Source organism: Felis catus, chromosome D2 (genome assembly GCF_018350175.1).
Source record: "Felis catus isolate Fca126 chromosome D2, F.catus_Fca126_mat1.0, whole genome shotgun sequence".
NCBI classification, from domain to species: domain Eukaryota; kingdom Metazoa; phylum Chordata; class Mammalia; order Carnivora; family Felidae; genus Felis; species Felis catus.
Genome location: NC_058378.1, coordinates 16639990 through 16663790, shown reverse-complemented (window position 1 = coordinate 16663790; position 23801 = coordinate 16639990). Strand labels below are relative to the sequence as shown.

The window sequence follows — 23801 nt, the reverse complement described above, 5'->3', positions numbered from 1 at the left end:
AATTGTATCGAATGAATAGATGAATTTGAGGAAAGTAGAAATGTTAAAAATACTCAATTTTCCAATATATGTATATATAGTTTCTATTTTTCTGATTCCTTTAAGTCTTCTTTAATTATTCTTTCAGGAGTTTTAAAAATGGTTTTCTGTGTGGAGGTCTTCCACATGTTTCTTTAAATTTATCCCTAAGTATTTTGAGTGTTAAAATCTTGTAAATGGCATTCTAAAAAAATTCATAGACCACTTGCTGCTGATGCTTAGAAATGCAATTGCTTTTGTATATTGCCCTTGTATCCCGCAATCTTGCTAAATTCAGTGTGTGATATATTTTACTTAGTGCTTTACAGAATTTCATGTTTATTCTTGAAGCCACCTGTGATGCAGGTGTTAGTACAATCAGATTTTATGAGAAGTTTGCCCTGAAATTGCACATGCCTCTTTCTTTGCTCAAGGTCATGCAGGTGGGGTGACAGGAGGAATAGGATTTGAATTGAGGTCTAGGCTGACTCCAACGGCTTGTCCCTTTCCATTTCTCTTTGACATTTGGATATTTGAATGGCGTGATAGCATGTGGCTTCCCTGGATTTCACTCGGACACTTTTGTGTCATTGTGTTTCACAGGGACACGAATTGGTCAATGGAACGTTTACAGCAGATGAAACGAGAATAAGGCGCTAAAGAGACTGGGGGTTTTCCTAGCAGAAGGAGGATAGTCAATGTTTTCCCGGACTCCTCCACGGAAGACCATTCATGCAGTTGGATGCAGTTGCAAAGCTCAGCCCTCTTTCTCCGTACCGTTGGTGCGCCTTAGCTGTCGCTAAATCTTCCACATGTGGGGATGCTGTAAAACTTGTTTTCCCTCCTTCTCTCTTGCAATGTGCTGCAGGAAACCATTTCTGTACAGCCAAGGAGCTCACGGAGGAGATGAGATCACTAACATCGGAGAGGGAAGGGCTGGAGGGACTCCTCGACAAACTGCTGCTGCTGAGCTCCAGGAATGCCCAGAAGCTGGGAAGTGTGAAGGAAGACTACAGCAGACTGAGAAAGGAGCTGGACCAGGGGGAAACTGCCCACGGTAAGTAGTCACTGCCGCCTGGTGAAATATCTACGGTACCAATTGTATTGTGTGGTGGTAGTGTGACCATCCCCGTGAAGGGGGTCCTGGAGCACACGACACTTTTCCTGGAGTATCTATTTGGCAGGAGCCTTGGCGAATGGGATAGAATTACTTCTCAGCTTTTGTTTTGCTACTAGCAGGCGATGTCTTTTCTTTTTCTGTCTCACCCCCTCCCCCCCCCCCCGAATTTGCTAATGGCCTTGTGATTATTTAGAGCAATCCCTCCCTTGGCACAGGTCTTGAGAATTTTCTGTTTGACAATTATGTTCCTTTTGTTCCTTGGCTCAGTCTTCTGGCTTGCACAATCAGAGACGAAAGCAGGCTGACTCAGAAAACCGAATAAAGACCATGAAGTGGCTCTTCTATGTGTGAGGTTTTCTGAGAGCTTCTTTCCTCAGGAAGAATGATGTAGAAGAGGCCAGTGCTGCCCTAGCTGAAGTGTCTGCCTGTCAGAGGAGTTACTGTGTTCTTTGCTTGTGTTCTTTTCCTGTTCCGGTTGTTAAGAGCAACTGAGGTCACCTTGAGGTTGGTTCCCTGAGGGATGGTCTCAGAAGATGCTGGTTCAGTCCAAATTGATGAAGTGAAAAAGTGAAAACTTATTTCTTTAAAAACATGTAAAGAATTTACAGTGGTTCAGTTTCTAATCGGAAGAATGAAATCACGAAAAATAAATTCAGATTTAAAATATGTTAGACGCTAGAACCTGTTTTTTCACTGGTAAAATGAGGAGAATAATATCTAGTTCAAAGGCTGATGAAGTCATGCAGATTAAATGAGGCAACTTCTAAAGATTTTGAGGGTGTGTGTGTGTGTGTGTGTGTGTGTATGTGTGTATGTGTATGTGTGTATGTGTGAGACTGCCCTTGCATTTCTTCTAGGGAGTAAAGGTTGCTGGAGGCCAGAGGTCATACATAGTATATCATGGTCCCTAAATAAATGTTGTTCACAAGAAAAATGAAAGACCTATCTACTAATAAATAGCTATATTTACAAAGTATGCTTATTTAAAAAGAAATAAGAAAAGAATGGGGATGTTAGGTAGCCACATTTGAAATATGGCTATTTGAAAATACTCCACAGATTGAAGTAAATGAAGATTTGTGCTTAAGACTGAATAAAGGGGCCTCCTGAGTGGCTCAGTCAGTAGTTAAGCTTCCAACTTTGGCTCAGGTCATGATCTCCTGGTTCATGCCTTTAAGCCCCTCATTGGGCTCAGTTACCGTTACTATTACTGTTACTTGTTACTGTTACTGTTGTGAAGGTGTTCTTTATGTTTTAGGGTTGGATTTTGCTGGATCCGCTATCCTTTTCCCCGTGCTTTAGACTGAAGCTAAGTTTTAACCAATCTGAGGTGACCTGGCTATTGGGTCAACCAAATTAATAATCTTGGGTCAGTGAGAGTAATGGCAGACAGATAAATAAATAAATCATAAATTCCATAGTAGATTGAAGCTTTTATCCATTGAAATGCAATAAAACTAGGCCAAAGTCCATATTCTGTCTTTTGTTGGCTTTTGAGAGTTAAAATTTAGAGGGAGCTCTAAAAGTAGAGCTTTAAATATAGAGCAAATACAGAGGGCCAGTATGCACATGTGTGTATGTACCGTGAGCTGACTTTTTTATCCTTAGATAAAATATTTTAAAATAAGACTATTTAAGAAATGGGCAATATGTAGAATTCTTAAAGCAGATTTTGATTTCTAGCTATAGTTGCACCTGGGAAGAAGTCAATTCGGATACCGATGAGCAACTCCATGATGGTCAGGGACCCAGGCTCTTCTATTCTGTCCATCCACACATCTTGGACCAAGATGGCTGACACACACACACATGTCCAAGGCCAGCCAGGGGTTCTGTTTCTATAGCAAATGGAGAGTTTTGTTTGGTTTCATGTTTTGTTTTGTTTTCTTTTGTTTTAAGGGAAAGAGAGAGGGAGAGTGAAGCAGGGGAGGGGGAGAGGGGGAGAGGGGGAGAGGGACAGAGAAAATCTCAAGCAGTCTCCATGCCCAGAGCAGAGTCCGACATGGGACTGGATTTCATGACCGTGAGATCATGACCTGAGCCCAAATCAAGAGTTGGATGCTTAACCGACTGAGCCACCCAGGCACCCTGAGATTTGCAGTTTTAGGGAACAATTGGTAGTCTGTTATACAGAGAACTCTTATTGATGGAAAGTGCTTTGCTGATGACTTACGATATTATTACATCTATGTCTCTGGCTAGACTGAGATCAAAGAAAAGCACTGTGATTAGTTTCATTTGTATTGTCTCAGTATCCAGGGTGGTGTCTTTGAAAATAGTAAATGTGCCATAAATTTTGGTCATTTACATGGGCCAGATGTTAAAATGAAACATACCTTTATTTCTTTTATTCCTTTACTCCTTTACTTTGAATTACAGACCCAGACCTTGGGTCTTCTTTTTTTTTTTTTTTTAATTCTTAAAATTCATTCTAATTTAGTGAGCACAGAGGTAAGTTTGTCTTTCATGGAAGATGCTTGAGTTGTCTGAGTGGGATTTTCAGATGGGGGTGTCAGCAGACAGAACAAGATGATGAAAAAGTACTGAAATGTGCCAGAGTCCTCAAAGGCAAAGAGAGACAGAAATCATCACTGAATCCATTGACTTTGTCTCAGTGACACATAGTCTCTGTGAAGAGATGCAAAGGCTGTGTGTTTTAACCTCTATCAGCTGTTCTTAAGACTTCGGGAGAACACATTTGAATTCTTAGCAACTTTACAGTGAAATAGAATGGAAAGCTAAATCTATCTTTCAGCCCCTGAATACTTATGGAGATTAGCTATAAACCTTTAATTTTTATGGATTTTAATGTTTTGTTTTTTTTTTTAAGGAGGGTAGGACAAAAAAATCAGTAACTTCTTTAGTTTGCTACACCTGCTTTTCAGAAAAAAGACAACCATGAGATTTATATAACTTTTTCCATCCCTTGTGTATAACTTGGTAATCTGTATTGTACTTTATTAATATTGTTGATTTCACACTATAACTCAGATATAAAGGAAGCAGACGTCAAGGGGAGAGATTTAATCACAGAATAATCAGGGCTAGAATTTTAAATAGGACATCATTAGCATGTTAATGAATTTTCCCATTTTATGCCAGCTGCCTGAATGGAAAAGATGTAGCTCAAAAATCTGGCAGGATCTGTGGCCCACTGAGCTGTCAGGAATTCTTGTAGAGGGTCCGTAAAGTACGTAAAGGAGTTTTCTGTGCGAGTATCAAACGGCAGGATTTCGTTTTTACTGGCAGTGATGGCTGGCTCTGTTCAGCTTTAACTCATTTGCCTTTCAATGAATAAGCACAAATGGAGGGCGGAGAAGGAGCAGTTTTTTACGTGTAATAAAGTTGGAGTGCAGTCAATTTTTCAGTTATGGTTTGGGGCTGCTACAGGAGATCCCCCTTATCTGCAGTTTCGTTTTCCAGTGTTTCCGTTACCCACAGTCGACCCCAGTCAGGACAAAGATGATCCTTCTTCTGACGAATCATCAAAAGATCAGTAGTAGCCTAACCCTACATCACCACACCTACATCACTCCCCGACTTTATCTTATCACGTAGGCATTTTATCATTTCACATCGTCACAAGAAGGGTGAGTGCAGGAGAACAAGATGTTTTGAAAGAAAGAGTGAGACCACATTCACAAAACTTTTATTACAGTATATCATTATAATTGATCTATTTTATTATTAGTTATTGTTGTTCATTACTTACATGCCTAATTTGTTTTTTTTAAATGTTTATTTATTTGTTTTGAGAGAGAGAGAGAGTGTGCATGCGAACTAGGGAGGGGCAAAGAGAGAAGAAGAGAGAATCCCAAGCTGAAAGCAAGGAGCCTGACATGGGGCTTGATCCTACAAACTGTGAGATCAGGACCTGAGCCAAGGCCAAGAGTTGGATGCTCAACTGACTGAGCCACCCAGGCGCCCCTTAATGTACCTAATTTGTTAATTAAAGTTTATCATAGGTATGTATGTATACTAAAAAACATAGTGTACATAGGGTTCAGTACTCTCCATGGTTTCAGGCATCCCCTGGGGGTCTTGGAATGCATCTTCTGTGGATAAGGGAAGACCACTGTACCTACCTTTTGCGTTAGATTAGAAAGGTCCTGTGTCCATGCTGACATGGTCCTGCCCTGGTTTTTGGACTGCCTCATGATTTTTGACCTTGAAATAGCTGATGAAAGGAAGTGTGACATTCTCTAGTGAGATACTTGCTCCTTAAACTTTGAAGTCCACAAGTGAAGCTTCTTTTAGAAGTCACCTCACACCTAGTAAGAAAAGACTTTCAGTTTAGAGATCGTGTGCTTTACAAGTTCTGCATAAATAGGCAGTAATTCTCTCTCCACGTTTATCCCATGTATTTAGAAGAAACTTTCAAGAAAAAATAGAACGGAAGAATTGAATTTGCATGCCTTTTGGGTGTGTGTCTGTATGGGGAGGAAATGGAGAATTGGAAAATGTACAAATAATGGAAGTATAAACAACACAACAACAAAAAAATAGAATTTGAAAGTTGAGATGGAAGAAAATCCAATGACAAGTGTTAATTATTCTGGTTGAGAATATGATGTGATAAGGAGCTTCCTAGGAGCCAGAGCAAAAAAGACAATTGAAGAGTCATCTATCTATCTTCCTCAAAAGCAGCTTGAATCACAAGGTTTTCAGGAATGCAGAGTGGTGTTAAATTCTTAAAGGCTATTTTTTGGAGAGCAAACTGAAAAGTCCTCACGAACAGATTCATAACAAATGCAAAAGCATTCTTCATGTGGCTGTTATCAGCCACTCCTGGAAGAAAACCACAGGGGATGCCTTCAAAGGAAGACTTCACGGATAGACTGAAATATACACATATCTTAGATCTGTGGGTGTGTACATGTTTCTCCACAAAAATTTTGGTCCAGTGTTTCAGCAAATCCTTAAAGGGACCATTCTAAGATCTCCCAAATTTTAAGAAACATGTTAAATTATAATAATTCCATGGGAGTGAATTAGGAAGGGCTCAGGCTAATTATGTTTAAGTATGGAAACTTTCAGTCACCTGACATGATTCAAACATGAGACTTCGAACCTAGAAGAGTGGCCAGAGATCATATTCTGTAAAGTCACCAAATGTCACTTCTTCCCTCTGAGCTTTGACGAAGGTCTGCACGGTAGACAGCTTTACTCTTTAGAGGCCGGGACAGTGATCAAGCTCTTAATAACTGAGGACCAAGCTGTTTGTCTTGGAATCAGATATGGGCTGCAGGGTCTGTATGTGGAGGAACTGAGATTGTTATGTGGGGAATATTCAGTTTGTGTTTGCATTTGTAAATCAGAAATCTTTGTTTAGGTTTTAAAACGTAGAGAGTATGAACTTAGGGAGAAAAGCTTCTTTTAAAAAATTTCATCATCTTTTTTTTGTCTGTTTTTTTTCCACGGGATGCAATTTTACATTTTTAATTGTTTATTGTTGATGAATCTTATTAATAAAATTATTATTTTATCAGGATCGCTGTTAAATACGTATTTGCATTTTAAATTTCTCTCTTTTTTTTCCTTATCTACTTCTATCATTGCTTCTCTGTTGGTATTCCACTTTTGCCTGTGAATTTCTCTGGTTGAAATTTGCAATGAACTTCTTTCCTCTTTTGTCAAAAAATTGTGATGATTCTTTTGGGAGGCCTCTCCACCACAGTGTAAAAAGCCTGTGTTAGGATGTAGGAGGCCTCAGTTTAATCTCGCTTCTGTTGTTGGCTAATCATCTGTGCAACACTTGGCATAGAGAGGCATCACAACATGAGGTTGGATGAATGACTGATTTTTGGCTGATCTCTGCCTCTCAGTTCCTTCACGTATGCCAGTGTTTTCATCTATCCATGCGTCATTTCAGTAAGCATTTATTGAGCACTTACGTATGCCAGGCACTGTGGTAGGCCGTTGTGGTCCAGAGTGAATCCTGCAGTCCCTGAGGCCACTAAAGTCCCCATGTACTCTAGTCCCTTCTGATCTAGCATTCCCATGATCGCATCCATACTTTGTTCATTTTTTCCCTTGCTCTCCACTCTTTCTGATCTTCTATTTTTATGTAATTTTTTAGAAGTCCTCACTTGTTACTTTTCCACCTGCGTCCCTGTTTGTTATCTACACTCCCTTCCCAATACTTCGGTCACATATCCCCTGGGTGGGAATGCAGTGATGATTTTAATTGTATTTCACACCCAATTGCAAGAGGCAGTTTTTTGATTTGCTACTTTGTTTGGAGTGGGAACGGGATTCTCCGTAATAGGGTGGGTGTGCGTGACGCTGAAGCATCTGGTGGATCGCTCTTGGCAATAGTGAGCGTCTTTCCTAGTCTTTCTCGATTTCATGTGGACTCTGGGCTTTTGATGACGTTGGTGTGTGTGCACATGCTCCTACACTCCTGCTCCTACACTCCCTCCTGAAGATTAAGCTCAGAATGGGGAGTAGGTGGAGCGCCACGATTCCTAGAGGAGAGTCCCTTGGCTGCGGTTTGGGTGTGGCGTGGTGTGGTTGAGGGGTGGTCTGTTGCATGAGACCTGTCAGGTCCTGCAGAGTGCTTCCTGCTTCCTGTCTGGTGTCTTCTGTGCAAACTCTTCCCCCCACTCTCATTTTTAAATGTCCGCAGGTGGGAGTGGTACCACCCTCAGTTAACTGAACAACTTCAGCATTAGGTTACGATTTGAAAACAGATTGTTATTATTATGATGCTAGAACTTAGTTAGAATTAGTAGGACTCCGTTCTAAGGGATTCATAAAGGGGTTCATATTACCTTTTATATAGATGCTTACAGGTGTAAAATTGAGTTCTCTTAAGATTTCTTCTTCCTTGGCTCTTTGTTGTCTATCTTCAGCATGTATTTATTGGACCCCTTGCTGTGTGCACAGATTAACTATAGCTATTATGGATTTACTGTGTTCTTTCAAAGGAAGGAGTGGTCCCCTGGATGTTGTCAGTTTCTCTTCACTAATAAATGTGGATTACTTTTCATTTTGTTCTTTAAGCCCTTACTCTGTGCCAGGCACTGAGCCAAGTCTTGACACATATTTAGCTGCCTGATTCTCTAGACAGTGTGTGGCCGGCCTCAGTCTAGTCTCCATTTTATAGTTGAAGACGCTGAGGCTTAGGGTGGGTCAGAGCCTTGTCCAGAGGCACAGGAACATGAAGGGTAGGGGCCAGGATTTGAATTTTTTGTCTGCAGTTTTATGTTTGTTTGTTTGTGTGTGTGTGTGTGTATTTGTTTTTTTATGTTGGTTTATATTCTTCATGAACTTGATTTCCAGCACGAGCTTCTCTATACATCCCTCAACCTCACTGCTCTACCTAAATGCTACACTCACAGTCATAACTATTAAGAACAAAGTCTAAAAGTCATCTCTTGGTAATGTTGAGTGCCCTGAAAAGATTTTTTCCCCCTACTTTTGAAATTTCTATGTATGTTCTCTGTATTTCATTCCTGAAATGATGATATCTTATCTGCAACTTCCCTGACACCAGATGGATCATTTCACTTGATAGGAGGTTCTGTAGCTTATCATCGTTATGAAAACAACATATTTTGTATTACAACCAAAGCCTTTGTTGTCGAAGGGTGACTAAGAGGAACCTAGCATACCACAGCTGATTGGAAAAAAAAGTTGAACTGTAACAATTTAATTGGATGCATATTTGTTAACTTCAAACCGCTGTTTGATATTTTTTCAAAGACCTGTGGATAGTTATGTTTCCTATTCTAAACTCCTTAGATGCCAGTGTTTTCCTTTGTGTTCTTATAAGTACGGGCATTAACAAGTAGGTCGGCATACTCTCCAGAGGTTCTGGTATCACAAGCCCGGCTCGTCTACGAATTGACGAATGGGTCATCCTACTGACTACACGGAATTCAACTTGCAGAATGTGATAGTCCTCTTTTTAAGCTTCTTGGAGTGAGTTTCTAAACTTTAAATAAAACATTTAAAATATTCTACAATTCAGGGCTTTGAGGAACTAAGACTGGTTGTTTTCACTGAATCCAATCTTGTGAGGTTTCCCAGAATTCAGTGCTGTTGGTGCTGTGACATCTTTTGTGCTGTCACAGTTTTTTTCAGTTATTAATTTTGTACGAAATATCTTGTTTTCCTCGTGGACGTTGCCCTGAGTTAGGGCCTCCTGCCATTTCCCTTGGGTGCCTCCTTTTCTTTGAAACTGCCACATATTTAGCAACCCAAGAGAGACAATACTTGAGAGGCCATTCTTTGTTGTCACTTTGATTTTTCAGGTTTTCTTAGCTCTCGTAAAGGAGAAAAGATGTGCCGATGAATGTTTTCCTTCCCTGTTTCGCTGCACCAATTTTTGTGGCCCTGGGCCCACCACACTTTTGCATTTGGGGGGTAGCCATCGTGTCCCATCCACTTTCCCTCCAGATTTTTACACAGCTGGGGAGAGTTGGATCACCATAGGGGTGGGCAATCCTAAACTGATGCACTGCAATTTAATATTTATAGAGTGACAGAAACCATCAAGAGTTGCTTAAAGACATACTGACTTGACATCATCAAAAATTTATAAACCAGATATGCTTGTATTTTGCACGCTCACATAGTTATAATGTGATGGTATTTTTGTCTTGATGTTATACTTTCCAAAGTCTTGATAACTCATTAGCAACTGATTGCATACTTTGCTTTTAGATTTAATTATAACCGAGCTTTGTAATTCTCCTTTTATTTACCAAAATGATGTTAAACTTTGGGTTATTTTAGCCTGTTTTGAATGTCTCTCTTTTTTTGTATGTGTTATTGTGGCTGCTTTATACTTCATGGATCCCCAAATATTATACTACCTTTCCCTAAGGAAGAACCGAATGCAAATATACTGTGATTTCAGGGTGTGCTTAATGAAAGGAAGCTTGGTCTTGCTCAGACAAGGTGACTGTAGTGTTGAGGCTTCTTTTTAACTCTGTGTGACCCAGCGTTTGACTTTGGTCCACATGTCCCAGTTGTATTAGCAAGACGGAGCACTAGAATTTGGCAAAAGTCTGCCCTTCGCCCAACCCCATTTTTCCCCCCAGAGACTGAGGAACAGCAGGGGCTGAATACCAAACTCCATGTCTGCCCTGAGAAGGTCACCAAATACTGAAATTCCCTAGTGGTCTGCAGTTTCCTAGGAACACCTCAACCTTTGGAGGCAAAGCCATTTCCTCTATGCATTATACAAGAATCCTCTGAAGTTCAAGCTTATCAGAGTCCTGGGGTTACTCTAGTGGCTTAAATTTTTTTAAAAAAATTATGCCACAAAATAGCATAAATAAAGCACGTTTTCAAAGCTGAACAAAAAATGCCCATTATACATACAACTTCTGTAACAGAGCTCTTGGTGTCATTTTTAGTGTCCCCCCCTCCCCACCTCCCAACTGCCACCCCCCAGTGCCTAGGGCACATGCAGACTTTTTGCACTGTGTGTCCTCTCGCTGCCCTTAGCCTTATATGGTGATAATGAAAGCGTTACATCACTCAAGCCTCGCACCTGTATGTTGCGATAAATTTGTCATTCCCATTCTGCAGACGTGGACACTGAGGCTCAGTGAGCTCAGGGAGTTGTAGATGGGAAGCGAAGAGCTAGAATGGGACTCAGACCTTCTGGCCCCAGAGCCATCCTCCTCATCACACACTTACATTTCCCTGTTGTTACATAGCATTCCAGTTTATTATTTGTGATCTCTATAGTATTCCAAGACTCAGTATACCATGATTTGCTTAACCATCCCTTATTTTGGTGTGTTTCATGATCATTTTTATGAGTTCTTTTCTAAAGATAAAGTGCCAGATCGGCATTACTGGACCAACAAACATAATCATCCTCACGGTATGTGTTACATGCTGCAAATTGACTTTCAGAAGAATTACACCAGTGTAATCGATGTTCCCATCCTATCCGTTCCCATCCTGGGTGTTATTTCTTAAAGGTTATTAGTATAACAATAATTAGGTAGTATTTAGTTCATGCCTTCTTTTTTGCATTTATTTGACCAGCTGCAAGGCTGAACTCGCTTCTTTTTGTGCCTTTGTAATTTTTCTTTATAGTTTATTGTCCATGTGTTTGCCTGTTTTGGGGGGATGGGGAGGGGAAGGGAACTTGATGATTTCCTCATCTTTATAGAATATGGTTATTCTAATTTTTTTCCTTTGTGTGTGTGCATGTGTGTGAAATTAACCCCTTACCATAATTAGTAACAGACCAAGAAAAGACATTTTTGTAAACAATGATAACAAGCTGAGATGGCAGTTTAGAATAAATTCTGAAACTTCTTAAGGCATCAGGGTGCAAATAACGTAACAAACAGTGGCATAGACAGGTCTTCCCCAGGAAAAGCGTGCTGTCTCCACTCTGTGCATTAATATTCATTGGGCCTGGCCTTTCAAACAAATGTGACATCTTGGGAAGTCCTGCATTTGGGGGCCATAATGAACTGGCTTCACTGTTTACAATAAATCTAGGGAAGGAATTGTTTTTCGTGTGCACATCCATGAAAATGCACCAGCCGGGAGAGGTGTGCGGCTTTCTACCCGCTGCCTACCTCCTTCTGCATGACGCAGCTCATGTTTAGTGCCTCGCTGTCTTTGGCCTTTTTTTTTTCTCATTTTCTTTTTTTTTTTTTTTTCAACGTTTATTTATTTTTGGGACAGAGAGAGACAGAGCACGAACAGGGGAGGGGCAGAGAGAGAGGGAGACACAGAATCGGAAGCAGGCTCCAGGCTCTGAGCCATCAGCCCAGAGCCTGACGCGGGGCTCGAACTCACGGACCACGAGATCGTGACCTGGCTGAAGTCGGACGCTTAACCGACTGCGCCACCCAGGCGCCCCTTTTCTCGTTTTCTTGAATAGATCCATTAGAAAAATAGCTCCTGCCTGTAGGAATTTTTTCTTCGAAAGCATGCTGTTATTTCATAGACGGAAGGAGGGTGTCTATTTATAATGTGTGTGTGTGTGTGTGTGTGTGTGTGTGTGGCCTCTGAAGCAGCAGTTTGAGGGAGAGTGCTGAAGAATATGGTAGGAAAAGGACATCCCTGTCTTGGAAGAATTCCAGAAGGGGTGACCTTTTAAATTGTCACCAGCTTTTCGTAGAGGGCTGTTGGGTTTGCCACGGCTCCCTCTCCTTCTCTCCACAAGGAGCAGCGCTGGGCGCTAAGTCGAAGATCCTTTTCCGTGCGTGATGTGGAATCATCATAAATTACTATGATTCGGGCTTCATGAAGGCACCTTCTTGCCTGTTGCAGCTGTTGGGCATCAGACTTCTCCCACGACTCAGACTGCCGCCTCTTCCCGCGGCTTTCTGCTGCCCCGCCTCGGCCTCCACATGCTTCTCTGGTTTCCTTCCAACACTTCCAGAATGCCCGCATCCACCACGTGCCCACTCCCTACATTCCTTCTAAGCTACACCCTGCCAGCTCCCTCGGACCCTCCGAACTGCCCACGATCTCTGTGTGCTCTGAGTGAACTATATACAGCCTCTCCACCATCTCCCCAGGAGTGGATCCCTATGACATCTGTGTCAGGATGCCCTCTCGCAGCCGAATGCACTGACTCTCCCGTGTGTACATTCCGCGTCCTCCTTGAGCCCATGTTTAAAGTCAAAGCCCTCTTGTTCTCACCCTGCTTGGATCTTGGCCTAAAACTGTGAAGGTGATCGTTATCCCTCTCTTAATGTTCTGTGATTATTCATTTGGTTTTGCCATGTTTAATGGAATATTTAATAGCATCTATGCAGAAGCCTGAAGACTATAAATAAATACTGTCTTTGGTCTTGAAAGGGTTTTATACAATATAAAATTTAGAGCACATTTTTTTCTCAGGAGCCCTGACATTAATATTCATCATGAGCCCCAAAGTAGAAGCTATTCTATTTTAGCATAATGAAGTTTACCATATGTTTCAAAGTTACTTGCAATTGTGCTTCTCATAATGACAATTAGAAAGGTCATCTTGTCTTGCCAGGTTCTGTTAGATATATAAAGCAGCTCATGGCTGTCAGCGTGAGACGTATGAGGACAGTTGTGTGCAAATACAAGGGGAAGACATGATTCTTCTTATCCCAAAGTGTAGCTGTTTGCATCTAAGTACCAGACGTGGAACATGCTAGTCTTTGGCTGGACATAGAAATTGAGACTTCCAAAGCAAATCCTCTGTGTTCTCGATGACTAAATTATTTGAGGCTTCCCCCCGCCCTCCCTGCCACTTCCATTAAGCACGATGTGATGGGGCCTCTAAAACATTAGAGAAATTTGACATTAAGATACTGGTTTGTTTCTGATCTTTTTTCTGCCTTATTAAAAAAAATTATTTATCTGCATTAAAGTATGGGAGCAGTATTGTATTTAATTCTCCACATCTGAACTTTGATGACAGAATAGGGAGAAGGTGAGGAGGTGGCCATGAATCAGGGTAATAGGTTTCCTATGGACCTTATAGAGGGATAAATCTATGTTAGCATTGAAACAGGTGATTCATGGAGGGGAGGGTCTCAGGAGCTGATGCCAGAGGAAAATGGTTCTTATTCTGGTTTGAGAATAGCAAATTAGGTTGCCATAGTTGAAATATTAATATATCTCTATCTATAAATTCCCCTTCATTTCCTTTCTTCCTTCCCTCGCTCTTTCTTCCTTTCTTCCCTCCCTCCTTCTTCCCTTCTTCCCTTCCTTCCCTCCCCCTACCTCCCTTCCTTCCCTCCCTTCTTCCTGTTCTTTCCTCCTAACTCCCTCTCTTTTCTTTTTCCTTCCTCCCCTCCTTCCTTCCTCCCTCCCCTTCCCCTCCCCCTCCCATCTCCCTCTCCCTCTCCTCGCCCCTCCCTCCCCTCCCCTCCTTCCCTTCACTTTCCTTCCCTCCCTTTGTCTCCAAGTTTCTTTGCCTGAATTATGACAGGCCAGACTTCTGTATTCAAGTCTTTAGAATTACAAACATTTATCAATAGATAGGAAAGACAGGTAAGGACATGTTGGATTCATTAACACAAGCACATGGTCTCCATTGTTTTAAAATTCCTTACTTGGGAGAATACTGGAGAAGATTCCATAGCCCATGAAACCTCTGATTGTTGCCATTTGATAGTATTAAATGCCACAGTGTAAAAAATTAACCTGTTTATTCCACATATATTCAAGAATGCACAGTGCGGAGAGCTGCCCCCTCCAAGCCTTTGGGGTTGAGCTGCACTCTGGTGTCTGTACACCATCTTTCTGGAATGTTTTTTGTGGTCAGATTTGCCAGAGACACAGAATTAGTCCACATCCCCCGAGGTGCTTTCCAGGCTAATGAATTGATTTTAATTATTTTTACTGTTAAAAATGATCGTTAAAAAAAAAGTTTTATTTTTTTTTCTCTTTCTCGAGAGAGAGAGAGGGAGACAGAGTTTGAGCAGAGGAGGGGTGGAGAGAAAGGGAGACACAGAATCCGAAGCAGGCTCCAGGCTCTGAGCTGTCAGCACAGAGCCCGACGTGGGGCTCGAACTCATGAACTGCAAACTGCGAGATCATGACCCAGGCAGATGTCAGATGCTTGACTGACTGAGCCACACAAGCATCCCTAAAAATGATCATTCTTAATTGAGAGTGCTAGAAAGGAATAAACAGTTTTAATTGTCCTCTTCCACATAAATGAAAAAAAATCACAATGCTTATGTAAATAAGGAAGAAGGTGGTAGCATGAATATGAAAAGGGCTTCTGTCTCCTTCCATCTTTTTTCCAGCTGTTAAAGCTGTTAACCTTGGGTGAGTGTCCCCGTTGTCATCTTGTATTATATCTTAAATGCTGTATATGCTGATAGGGGTGGATGTCTGAGTCTGTCTCAGGACATGTAAGATTGTGTAATGGCTTTTTTTTTTATTGTACATTTGACTCCTATATAATGCCCTTATGTGGCTGGATTTTGCAGGACTATCACCTCCTGGTTTTTTAATTTTTTTTTTATTTTTGAGAGACAGACAGAGAGAGAGAGGGCCAGCATGAGTGGGGGAGGGCAGAGAGAGGGGGAGACACAGAATCCGAAGCAGGCTCCAGGCTCTGAGCTGTCAGCACAGAGCCCGACGCGGAGCTCGAACTCAGGAACCGCGGGATCATGACCTGAGCTGAAGTGGACGCTTAACCCACTGAGCCATCCCAGTGTCCCAGTCAGCTCTTGCTTAAAGGTCCTGGCAGTACTGATTCTTGCAGGACCTGGCCAGTGTCTCTCACTCCGAAGCCTTCGCTGGCACTCGACACCACAAGGGGTTTGAGCACCTTCTAGGTACCAGGCACAGGGAAAGAAGGCTGGAAAGGTCTGGATCTTTGCTTGTAGTCATTGACTGGCGAGGGAGGCATACACAGCAAACAGGATACTGTGTGGGGAGGGTGAAATAAACAAAGGTGAGGACAGCAGGGAGGAGGACAGCTGAGTGTGCCCTGAAAAGGCCCTGGGCAGCCTCACTGAGAAGGCAGAGTGGGGCTGTGGCTTGTAGGTGGACGAGGGTGGTGGTGCCAGAGGCCTCTAGGCTGGAGGACAGCCCGGCTTAGAAGTCAGGGGCGCATGGCACGTTTGGGGCATGACGGGACCAGGGACCTGGCCCCAGCCCTGCCACATAGCTTCTGTGTGACTTTGGGTAAGTTTCCCGATCTCTCTGAGCACTGGTTTCCTCCTCTGTAACAGAAATGTGACCACCTTTCTGTGATTACACAGAGCTGTCAGAGGATGAAATGAGGTAACACACGGGACAGACTTAGCTTGGACCCCTGGCTTATAATAAGGACTCAGCTAAACTCACTTAGCACTATTATTGATCCGGTCTGATAATGGGTCCAATGATAAGGGTCCCAGAGTGGAAAGGATAGAGGGTGAGGCTGAAGAAGTGGGGAAGAGCCAGACCCTGAGATGTCTTTTTGCCATGCTGGAGTTGTCAAGGTTTTCTGAAGGTGGTGGTTAGTCATTGAAGAAACTTGGTGCTTGTGACCTTAACTTCCCCTGAACATTCTTATCTTATAAAATAGATGACTAGGTACAATCTTATACACATGTACTCTTAAAAATGTAACGTTACACGCCTATTATGGCTAGATTAAAACAATACTGATAATGTGGGGTGCCTGGGTGGCTCAGTTGGTTGAGCATCTGACTTGATTTCAGCTCAGGTCATGATCCAAGTGATGAGGGAGCATAAGGGAGGCTGAGGGCAAAATACAAGCTAGCACACCCTCCCCATCCCGGGTGGGATGTGTGTGATAATCCTCAGGCACTCCTGGCTGCCCGAGGGCAAAGGAAAGGAAAGAAAAGAAAACAAATGGCTAACTGATAGAGATCATAGTCCTGCAGGATGAGTGTCTTCATCAGTTTGTAAATATCTTAGTAAATTACAAGAAAAAGGCAGTCTTATCAATAGCCTAATCTCCAGAAACCTGTGGACTCCGTTTCCTGTAACCCCAACATCACCCCTCCATAGTGATACGGGGAACAAAGGCAAGAAGGAAATGGTAGGTAAAATTCAATTTCCTTATAACCTGTAGCCCGTTAACAGATATTTGAGGCAGACAGAGTAAAACTTTCTCTGGGAACTCCCTACTGTCTTAATTGTTTTGCTAGAGGGAAAAACAACCTCAGCTTGAAGATAGCAGGCCTCAGATAATTTAGCAGTCCTCTTTAGCATATCAAAGTCCCTCTGGAGGCCTCTCTTTTGACTTTATGTCCCCAACTCCATAGTATAAATCCAACCGTTCTTCACAAGCCCTGTGCAGCTCTTTGTGCCCAAGGGTCCTGTCCCAGTGCTTTAATAAAGTCACCTTTTTGCACCAAAGACATCTTCAAGAATTCTTTCTTGGCCGTCGGTTCTGGACCCCCCCACCATTACCCCAAAACCCCATCACAAGGGAGGTAGAATAGAGCCCTGCATCGGACTTCATGCTGGTGTGGAGCCTGCTTGGTATTCTCTCTCTCTCTCTCTCTCTCTCTCTCTCTCTCTCTCTCCCTGTGCCCCTCTCCCCTGCTCACGTTCTCTCTCTTTCTCAAAAAAAAAAAAATACTGATAATGTCTAGTGTTGATGTGAAGGTGAAACAGCTAGGTTTCTCATAGCTTGCTGGTGGGATATAAATGTAGAGTCATTCTGGCAGAACAGTTTGGCAGTTTCTTATAAACTTAAACATTGCACTTGCCATGGTGACCCAGCAATTCCATGTCTGGATATTTATTTATCCTATAGAAATAGTTATGTGTGCACAAAAATGTGTCATGAGAGTTTATGGCACCATGATTAATAATCACCCATAACTGGAAAAGCCCAGTGTCCTTCAGTGACTGGATGAAATAGCAAGCTGTTGTGCATCCACATGGTAGAATACTACTCAGCAATAAAAAGGATCAATTATTTAATACTATGCACAACTTGGATGCATCTCAAATGCATTATGCTGAGTCAAAGAAGACAGAGACAAAACTTTATCCTGCATGACTCAATTTATTTAACACTGTACAAAAGGCAGACCCCTAGGGATGGGGTTGCAGAGTTGGGGAGAGTCTGACTACAAAAGGCAGCTTGAAGGAATTCCTCGGGAGTATTGGGATTTCTGTATCCTGTTTGTGGTGCTGGTTACAAAACCCATCCATGGTATTAAAACCCATACAGCTATATACCAGGGGAAAAAAAAAAAAGTAGGGGCATGTGAGTGGCTCAGTTGATTAAGCACCCAACTCTTGGTTTTGGCTCAGGTCATGATTGCATGCTTCCTGAGACCCAGCCCTGCATCAGGCTCTGCTCTGACAGTGCAGAGCCTGCTTGGGATTCTCTCTTTGCCCCTCTGCCCCTCCCCTGCTCATGTTCACTATCTCTCTCAAAATAAATAAATAAACTTTTTTAAAAAAGTAAATTTTACTGCATTACATGAAAAAAAAGTTTAAAAAACTCTTAAATTTATAGCTCATTTCTTGCATGTATTAGCTGTTTGATCTCATTTAAGCCTCCAACAGCCCTAAAGGTTGATGTTACTATTTTATCTATTATATTATCCACTGTTGTTATTATTGACTACATTGATGGTTTTCAGGGTTCAGCCCAAGGTCACATACCTTCCAGAAGGCAAAGCCAAGTTTGTGTCTGTCTTTAAGCCCCCAGGATTGCACGCCATGCCTCCAGGAGTTGGAGAGAGAGGGTGGGAGTCAGTTCTCTTGGGCTGTGGTCCAGGCTGCTCCCCAGTGACCCAGTTACCCAGCTGAATGGTCAGTGTCCGTGGCTCTGCCTATCATGTGGTTCAAATTTTACAAATGGTCGAAGGTTTTGAATGACTTTCCGAAATGCTTAGTCTCAGAAAGGGAGTTGGCTATTGAATATTTTATCTCTAACTTCTTAACTTGTACTGTTGGCTAAGTTAAATTTGGCTTCTTTTCAAGAAACTACTATCTCCCCAGAGGGCTTTTTAATGGTGAAAATATTACTGAAAATCATGTTCAATTTTTGTTCACTTCACAGCTTCAACTTAGTCTCCTTAAGTATGGGTCAGGTTGTAACCCAAGGCAGCTCTGTGGCTGAGTAGAGCTGTTAATTAACTAATAAACCTTAGACCAGAGGGTAGGAGATATCTCCTTAGAGAAGAAAAGAGCAAGATATTAAACAAAGAGAAACAGTAAAAAAGATGAAGAAATTTAAGTCTTTTTACATATTTTATACTTATTTGTTTAAATATCTATTTCCCCAACATCTGTGACAGCTTTTTGAGATCATTAATCTTTTGTACCCCCCCCCCCAACCCCTGTCTGTGCTTTGCATGTAGAGTAGGGGCTTAGTTAAAGTCTGGCTGAATTAGATGGATCCTGAATTGGAGAGCTGAATGGAATTTGTGATGTGCAGTATTTCAAAGTATTATTCTTCCAACTGTCCTCTATTCAGAATCATCTGTGTGTCAAGTACTATGTAGGTGCTTTTAGAGATATAATGTGAATTATTCCTCATGAAATCCTATGAAGCATATATCCTCCTTCAGGAAGGAGGAAACTGAAGCCAGGAGGGATGAGCTGACCTTCTCAGTACACACACCAGACAAGAGTGTGAACTGTGTGGTCAGATGCATGCAAATTCAGAGCCAGATAGTCATGTCATGAAGTGGGACATGGGACGGGGTAGTTGTTTAACTTCTGTGAGCCTCATTTTCTGACTGATTTACTCACGTAACCAGCAGTGGATCTGTGGTTTGTAGGCCCTGAAGCTTTTATAATTGGGAGGTAGGTCTTACTGAAGATAAAGCACATAAAATTATGAATCAGAATTGGTTATATGGCTTGGAAGGGACCCATAAAGTTAAGTTGCCTTGACATGTATGTCTCATTAAATTTATGGTAAATCTGTTCTTTCTTTCTTTCTTTCTTTCTTTCTTTCTTTCTTTCTTTCTTTTACGTTTATTTATATTTATTTTTTAGAGAGAGAGAGAGAGCAGGGGAATGGCAGAAGGAGAGAGGGAAACACAGAATCTGAAGCAGGCTCCAGGCTCTGTGCTGTCAGCACAGAGCCTGACGTGGGCTTGAACCCACGAACCACGAAATCATGACCTGAGCCAAAGTCGGATGCTCAACTGACTGAGCCACCCAGGCACTCTGTCCTTGCTTTCAACTGGTTTTTACTGTGGGCTACTCTGTGTCCAGCCCCAGAGATGTAAGAGCTGCTGGGAGGCACCAGCAGAAAACAGACAGCTGCACTGCAGTGTGACAAGTGCTGTGGCAGGGGTGCTTGCATTGCCAGGGCAAGGTGGCTGGAATAAATGTTATCTGAGCTGTGACTTAGGGCACGGAAAGGTTAAAACAGAGAAAAATATGGAAAGCACATTTGAGGCAGAAGAAAGAGCAAGGCTTGGCGGTAAGAAAAAATGTATTTCCTTTAGGGACTATAGGAAGTTCAGTGTGGCTGGTTATTTAATAAGATGGAAGAGTGGGGAGGGCTTAAGTTTCAGAATGAGGGCGGGCCGGGTGGGCTCCTGTGCCGTTTAAGGAGCTTGGAGATGACCAGAAGAGCAAGATAGAGCATTGAACAGATTTAAGCAGGGGGTGATTTCATCAGAGCTGCCTTGAAACAAAAGCAACAAAAAACAAAGCCTACAGTGGGTCTGGCTGCAGACTGGCACCCCTCACTGGGCATGAGGGCCCTCCTCTTCAAGGAGACAAGTGGGGGGCTTTAACATGGAGAGGGGTTGAGGGGAGGTGGCTGGAAACAAGACAATGGCCGTGAGGGCCGTGAGGAGTAGATAGAGGGTAGAGATGTTTAGCAGTTAGAACTAACAGGGCTTGCTATTGGGTATTTAGAGATGAGAGTGGCAGGGTGACGACAAGGGGGTTTGGCCTTGAAGGTCAGGTTCCTGGCCTGTCTCCTGGGTGGGCTGTGTTCATTGGAATCAAGACCAAAAGAACAATAGATTGGGAAGAGCTCATACATTTCCTTTTAGCCAGTTGACTTTGCAGTTCTTATGTGACATCCAGGTGGAAATGGGCAGCAGACAGCTGGTTCTGAAGAGCTGGGCTGACCATGTGGGTTTGGGCTGTTATCGGCATGTGGCTGATACAGCCACGGGGATGAGGAGAGGGCACAGGAGAAGCAAGTGCAGAGAAGAAGAAGCACACGGGAGGACGCTAAAGAGCACTAACATTTAGGGGACAGGCAGAGGAAGGGGAGCACGAGGAAGCATGAAGGACTGTGGCCAGAGAAGAGACAGGAGAGGCAAGAGTGGGAAGTCCCAGAAGCTGTGAGGAGCACAGGTTGCTTTTATTTGTCTGGCTCCCTTCCATTAAGGATTCACTCCTCCCATTTCCTGCAGTCACTGTGAACGTGACCTTAGTGATCAACCCTGTGGCCACTGATGTGGCGGTCGCCCAGCATGGGCGATCATAGAACACTTACAAGCAGCAAGGATTGTTCCGGTGGTGGAAATGTGACCTGAGCAGGGTCCATGAGAACCTAGCCTCCCTCCCCCATCCAGGGAAAGGAAAACTCGGAGGATGAGAAACCGGGGCTGATAGGGGGTCATTTTCCTGCCACATGGAAAGGTCACCTGCAAAGTGAAGCCATGAAGGGAGAAGCAGGGACGAGAGATGGATGGAGAGGGGAGGTGGAGAGGCCTTGCAGCTGCAAAGCTCTGGCTCCTTTTATCCAAGAATCTGGGCCCCTAACCTTTTCCTGCCTCTGGTCCTGGACTGACCCGATTATCCTTCCCAGTATAAAATGCCCGTAGATCCATTTTTGCTTCAGCAGGTTTGAGCTGGGCTGTGATATTTCCTTTTCAGCCTTCCACATGGCAACGAGAGCATTCTGACTAGTAGAGTAGGGATGATATTATCTCAGAAAAGGAGACGGTGGTGGTGGCAGATGCCACAGAGGAAGGAGGTGCAGGGGGCCTGGGTGTGTCCGCTGGCTGCAGGAGCACGCAGGTCCAGGGAGACCCACAGGATAGAATCCTGTCCACTGGCGGGTGCGTGGGGACAAAAGGCAGAGGAGGCAGTGTGTGGAGAGCTCATTTTATGAGTTAATTGTGAAGGGAAAGCAAAAGGGAATGGGGAAGAGGAAATGAGTTAAGGAATTTCTTCTGTTTCCCTCCCTCCCTCCATCCCTTCCTTCTCTGTCTATCTCTCTGCCTTTCTTTCTCTTTCTCTCTTTCTGTCAGTCATTGTAGATGGGGAACTTTCAAATACTAGTGATGGAGAGCCAGTGGAGAGGATGGGGAGAAGGCAGAGAAAGGAGATAGCTGGCTGGGCTCAGCATCCATTCTCCATGGACATTTTGGAATAAATACGTGAACCAGTGAATGAATGAGGAGAAGGGCCATGGGGTGGAGGGTCGAGATGAGTGGAGAAGGTTTGTAGCAGTCGCTTTGGAGATGGGGGAGACCCACAGCAGGAAAACGGAAGAATTGCCAGGTGTGGTCAGGGCACCCATTTGGGATTTGACCCAATGGCTTCTAGTGGCACTTGCCTCTGGGATTGTGTCATCTTGTCCATGCTCAGCAGCCTGGCTTTAGGGAGTGAGTATGTCCCCAGTAGACATGCCAGGCTTGGGTTTTCCCAGATAAGCAGAGGAGAAGGGCAGCTGGATTTGGGAGAGGAAGATGGTGGCAGGAAGGTGGGGAAAGTGATGGACGGTGGAGCCTAGGTTGGAGGCTGATGAAAAAGGGAAAGTGAAGGGGTCAAGGGACAGATGGCCTAACGTGGCCACAGAACGGGGACAGAATAACAGGTGGAGAGGGAGGGGCAGGAAGGATTAGGCTCATGAGTGGCAGAGTCCCCAGAGTGGCTGGGGGCCGGGTAGCTCATTTTGGGTGAAGGCAAAGGTCACTGCAGGTGAGGCCAGGGAACTGAGAAGCCAGGGTGCTGTCCTGTTTATTGGTGGATGACATCAGGGCTTTGGTAGGGCAGAAGGGGACCATCGAGGATGACAGCAAGGAGAAGGAGAGCAGAAGGTCACTGTTAGGGCAAAGAGGGAGAGGCAGCCTCAGGAAGACGCTGAGGATGCAAAATTCAGTTACCAAGGACTGAAGGTTCCAGACAGCATCGCAGAGTACAGGAGACAGGGGTCCATGTGACAGGAAGGCTGCGGGAGCACCGCCCAGCCCCCCCGCAGTGTCTGCCCCGGCCTTCTGAATTGAAATCTGCCCCTTTGCCGTGATCCCTGCCGCTCCGTTGCTCCTGGAGTTCAGAAAGGAAAAGGGCCCCTGTCCTGGCTTTTCACTGACCTTTGCGAGAGCAATAGAGCGTCAGCGCATTCTCTCCTGTCTACGATGCCGGCAGTTGTTAAGATGCCCCGCGGATTTGATGGTGGCTTTCAGGGGGACAGACATAGAGGCTGAAGTCCACTTTCATACTAGATTGCCTCTTGGGTTTTTGGGGGAAAAAAGTGTATAACAGAAGTTAGAATTTAGGCAATGGTAACTAAAATGAAGAGACAATTTTAACGGAGTCTGTGGGGTTTTTTTGTTTTTGTTTTTGTTGTTTTGTGTTTTGTTTTTGTTTGGCTCGGAGAAACTGAGGTAGGAAAACCTGAGAAGAAAATTCACGCCCTCCCTGTGATTAGCTCAGGAGCTGCTGGAAAAGGGCCCTGGGAATTAGCACCAGGCGTTTAGATCAATGGTCTGAGGACTTTGAGGCCAACTTGAGAGTCACGGAGTTTGGCGGGAGCACTCACAGCGGGAGCACTTTACAATGACTCGTGTCATTGTAAAGATGGCTGTTCTTCTGTTTACACTGGGTACGTGTTGGTCTGCTGGGGCTGCTGGAGCAGAGTACCACGGACCCGGCGGCTTAAACCACAGAAGTTTATTTTCTCGCAGTTCTGGAGGCTGGAGGTCTGAGATCAAGGTGTGGGCAGAGTTCGCTCCTGAGCAGATGCTGTGCAGATGGCTGTCTTCTCTGTGTGTTGTGTCTCCATATACTCATCCTTCTGCGAGTGCGTCTTCCTCTTCTCATACGGACGGTAGTCCTATTGGGCCAGGGCCCACCCAATGACCTTATTTAATCATTATGACCGCTCTAAAGACCCTGTCTCCAGATCCAGTCTCATTCTGAGGTATGGGAGGTTCGGACTTCAACATATGAACTTGAGGAAAGGAGCTGCACGATTCAGGCGATAGCAGGTTACTCCGTATTACATTTCAGAGTAAGAGAATTTAAAATCAGACCACGGCCCACACTCAATGGAAAT

The 23801-nt window shown here is 43.6% G+C and overlaps 1 protein-coding gene across 9 annotated transcripts in view; it reads left to right on the top strand.

Annotated features, from left to right (window-relative positions):
• The window catches only part of DISC1 (DISC1 scaffold protein), a 369472-nt gene that overhangs the window by 154791 nt on the left and 190880 nt on the right, over nucleotides 1–23801 (top strand). For 8 of the 9 annotated variants that reach the window (XM_019813074.3, XM_045039941.1, XM_003993922.5 and 5 more), the window contains one exon: nucleotides 887–1075. In XM_019813074.3, the coding sequence (XP_019668633.3) occupies nucleotides 887–1075 (189 nt within the window). Of the gene's footprint in view, nucleotides 1–886; nucleotides 1076–23801 lie in introns of those variants that run through there. The other variant, XR_006586906.1, reaches the window with a different exon arrangement.